This window comes from Urocitellus parryii, chromosome 16 (assembly GCF_045843805.1).
Source record: "Urocitellus parryii isolate mUroPar1 chromosome 16, mUroPar1.hap1, whole genome shotgun sequence".
Classification (NCBI taxonomy): Eukaryota; Metazoa; Chordata; class Mammalia; order Rodentia; family Sciuridae; genus Urocitellus; species Urocitellus parryii.
Genome location: NC_135546.1, coordinates 9303573 through 9308229, shown reverse-complemented (window position 1 = coordinate 9308229; position 4657 = coordinate 9303573). Strand labels below are relative to the sequence as shown.

Below are 4657 nucleotides of genomic sequence, written 5' to 3'. Positions count from 1 at the left end.
ATATATATGTGTGTGTGTGTGTGTGTGTGTGTGTGTGTGTGATTGTATATGTATACATATATAATTTAAATTAAATTTAAATTTAAAAATATATACTTACATATATTTGCTTATTGAGAAAACATAAAACCATGGTAACTGTACAATAGGGGTTATCAAAACGATTAAAATTCTGGGTATATAGGGTTTTCTAACTAGGGGGATTCTTGAGGTAGGATTCTGTTGCCTCCCCCAAAATGTCTTCTCTTTAGTGCCAGCAGAATGAGCCCCTTGTTGGCCCTCTCAGGGTGCTTCCTCCCTGGCAGGGAGGAGCCCAGTTGCTTTCTGAACCACTGGAAGGTGAACCGGAAATTCCGACAGAACGTGGTTTCCTTATCTGAGGGCACGTCCCCCTTGTTCCCTTCCTTTGACTGCTCAGACTGTAGTGCCAGTCTCCTGGCTTTGCATATGTCAAGGCGAAGAGGATGAGTTAGAGACATACGGTGTCAGCAGCAATGGAGTCAATACTTAGTCATTCGTGGATATCTAATTTAATTTTTTACCCAAACTAGCCAACTGTAAATGCAAAGTTTCATTACTCATTAATCATTAAACACACACACACGTTTGTATAATCATTACTCCTTCTCTGCTCCTCCCCTCTCTTGCCTCTCTCACTGCTCCTTGGCATTTTCCCCACACCTCGTCCCCGGCTCGGCTCCTTTCTTTACTGTCATCCTTCTCCTGTTGCAGATCTGTGCAGACACTGGGGTCCACCTCTGCTTCACAGCAGGTGCAGGGACTCCATGCTGTCCAACCTGGCACCCCCCACTGGGCCCATGCCTTGCTCTGCAGTGAGGCAGCTCTGTGCTCACCTCAACAATTTCATCATCCTCAAGCCCAAGAGGCATTTCCAGGAACTGGTCCATGTCTCTCTCTTCTGGTGGGCAACACGGGGGCAAGTCCTGACAAGCTTCATGTTCTTGATGACTGACCTGATCCATATGGGGAGAGATCCTGTTGGACAGCTGGAGATCTTCGTCCTGAGAATCAGAAACCACAGTGTCATCGTCCTTGTCATCTTTCTCATTGTCTAGAAAGGCCTGAAGATTTTTCATTAGATCATCTAGGTCCCAAAGGGTCTGGTTGGTCCTCCTCTTTGGGCACTGGTCCATCCTCTGGTTGTCTTCACTCAGAGCATTAGCTCCTGAGTCTTCATGGTGGCAGCCCAGATAGGCATCTAAGACCTCAATGATGGCTTCTTCGCCAAGTTCCTCTGGGTTGTCCTGAATTTGATTTCGCTTCCCCATGGGTCTCTTTACACTTTTGGTTCCCCATCCCTCTTGGACAGGAGGGAGGAAGTGGCAGGAAAAACCCTCAGCAGTCAACTCTTCACAGGGTATGATATCCTCACACTCAATGCTGTCCTCATGGGGGAAATAGCTCACTGAGACACTCTGATTGTATTTGGATTTCGAAATGCTGTGCTCCATGTCAGGGCAGTTGCTTCTGGAAGATGAGTCTTCCATGGAGTTCAAGGGCTCAAATGCCCAGTGTTCTTCAACACTGGAAACTTCAAAAGAAAAACATTAATAGCTGATATTGGGAAGAGAGTCATGTACTTCAGCAAATAATACCCATTTTTTTTCCATTCACAACTATCTCACTGAGGCAGAAGTGCATCCTGTATTTGTACTCCCTAGGCAAGGACACAAGAGGCCGTTCTTTCTCTTTAAAAACTTTTTCTATTGTGTAATAACCCTCTGCACTGAGCATCTCCAGGGGGAATGATAACCACCAGCAAAAGAGTTTGATAAATTTCTTTATAATATTCTCTGTTTTTATATCTTCTATCTATCCATCCATCTATCCATCTATCAATCTATGGATTGTACATGTATGTACACATCCTTAAAAATGTAGGTGTCACATCAAAGAAAGTGAGATTATTAAATTTTATGGCACAGCTTACAGGAAACATGTATATGGCTACTCTCTAACTCTTTTTATGGGGGGGGGCGTACCAGGGATTGAACTCAGGGGCTCTCGACCACTGAGCCACATCCCCAGCCCTATTTTGTATTTTATTTAGAGACAGGGTCTCACTGAGTTTCTTGGTAGTGCCATGCCATTGCTGAGGATAGCTTTGAACTTGTGATCCTCCTGCCTTAGTTGTTGGGATTACAGGCATGCGCCACCATGCCTGGCTCCTTTTGTATTTTTGTATTTTATTTAGAGACAGGGTCTCACTGAGTTGCTTAGGGCCTCGCTAAGTTGCTGAAGCTGACTTTGAACTCCTGATCTCCTGCCTCAGTCTCCCAAGCCGCTGGAATTACAGATGTGCGTCACCGCACCCCACTTCTCTAATTCTTAACCACTTTTTCATTAACTCTTTTTGGTGATCACCTATTAATGACCATTAAGTTAGGTGATCAATGACCCTTAGATGATTAAGACCACTAATAGTCGTCTTATTAATGTTAGTAAACCTCCTTATCTGAAAATTTCTGCCTTATAGGTTGGATTATTGGATCAAAGATTACAAATATATTAAAGCTATGATACTTGATACTTAATTACTTTCTAGAATGAATACAGATATTTAAATACCCATCCCCCCATCATCTGATGGTATCCTTAGTCCAGCATTTCACACGATGCTCCAGCAGTCAATAGGGAAGAGAATACACAATCGCTTTCTCTTTCTCTCAATCTTTCTCTCTCTCTCTCACTCATACACACACACACACACACACACACACACACACTCACACACACACACACTCATGTTGCAGGCTTTGTTACACCTGGCCCTTGTGAAAGAGATGCTGCCAACTCCTGAGGCATAAACAGGATGACTGAAGTCCTTTGGATCCCAAATCCAGTACCTAAGAAGGGCCAACTGTCAGAAGTCTGTGTTCTGTGACTGTTGGCTACTGTGGCAATAGAGGAACAAATTAGAACCCCAAGTGTGGAGGGAAAAAAAAGGGGATAGAAAGTCAAAGGGCCCCTCCCCTTGTTTTAGTTGTTTTTTGTGTCACTGTGACCAGAGTATATGTCAAGAACACTTTAGAGAAGGAAAAGTTTATTTGGGGCTGACGCCTTCAGAGGTCATAGATAACTGGCTCCCCTGCTCTGGGTCCACCATGCAGCAGCACATCACGGGGGAAGGGCTTAGAGGAGGAAAGGGACCAACAGGTGGGGAGTCAGGAAGGAGCCACAGAAAGATATATTTATGTATTATATTGAGCTCCAAACCCAAATATAATATATGTACATATGTTATATAGATAAAATATATGTATAATGTATGTATGTATGCTATATGTACTTGTATGCGTATATACATGTACATATGTGTGTATATATACATGTACATATATTATATTTGGGTTTGGAGCTTGGTACAATGCCTAGAATTCCTTTGATATTGGGTTTGCTAAATGTCAAAGACAAATGGCACTGAGTCTGCTAGAGAACACAGCCTATTTTCCTTGCTGGTTTTTGTCTGCCAGTCCATTAGGAAGACATCTCCCGAGGCAGAGGCGGGAGACCTCCTTTCCCACCTGCACGGGTGGTTCCAGGCACACCAGCAGCTGCCACTCAGTGAGAAGGGGAGAAGGAATGAAGGCCCATGCTCATGATCTGCCACGGCCACTGGTGGTCTGTCTTTCTCCTTGATCCCACGTTGGGTTTCTCTGGGTCCATTGACCCGCTCAGTGAGTCTCCAGGCTCCAGCCGGGCAGTTGGGAATGGCTGCTTTCCCTACACACTCCACGTTGCTCTCGGGGACCCTTTCTCTGCCTGTACCTTCTTGCTTCTTCTTTGCTGCAGCTACCCCGTGGTGGTGGGGTCTACTCTAAAATATTGCATCCTCCTGGGATTCCAGGTAGAAGCAGGAAAAATGTCCCTCCAGCTCCTGGGGCCTCAAAGCACAGGGGAGGGGAAGAGGCATTTCTAGTTCCCTTTCTCCTATTCCAGGAGTGAAACCTCAGGTGTGTGGGGATGTGGAGAAAGTGGCAGAAGCCCTGGCACATCTAATTCTTGCAGCTCTTTAATCCAGCCTAGGAGTAGTTCTGAGGATCTTTCCTTTTGTGTCCTCTATCTTTTCTCTTATACTTCTGATAGGAAACAAACAAAGCTCTATGTCTTGAATTAGGCTCTGGTTTTTAATATAAATGGAAGCTTCTGGAATTCAGAAAACTCCCCCCTCCCTCTTGAATTCAGGATTTTTTTGTAAGGAGGAAAATTTTATTTGAGGGCTCACAGTTTCAGAGGTCTTAGTCCATAGAAGGCTGGCTCCATTTCTCAGGGCTGGAGACTGAACATTATGGTGGAAGAGTGTGGCAGAGGGAAGCAGCTCACATTATGGTGATCAAGAAGCAGAGACTCATGATTCTTATAGTTAAAACATTTACTGTCCTGTGTGCTATGCCTTTTATTATTTAAAATCGTCTGTTTTGAAAGTCAGGGCTGAGCAATGACTTTTTGTTTTCAAGTTGGTTCTGCCATCCAGCAGTAGACGCTTCAGTCTCAGTGGCAAGGGATCATGGGGCAACAAACTGACCTGGGATGAAAGTTGTCAGTCCTTATTCAAATGTTTTTTTCACTCAGTTAACACTAGAAGTATCAAAAGCCATGATCATAACACCGCCACAACCTAATAACATTTGTGTCT

The 4657-nt window shown here is 44.3% G+C and overlaps 1 protein-coding gene across 1 annotated transcript; it reads right to left on the bottom strand.

Moving 5' to 3' along the window:
- Nucleotides 1–653: 653 nt before the first annotated feature.
- On the bottom strand, nt 654–1508 carry LOC144250599 (uncharacterized protein C12orf71 homolog). The gene has a single exon (XM_077793500.1). The coding sequence runs from the start codon at nt 1506–1508 to the stop codon at nt 654–656; it is 855 nt and encodes a 284-aa protein (XP_077649626.1).
- Nucleotides 1509–4657: the final 3149 nt, after the last annotated feature.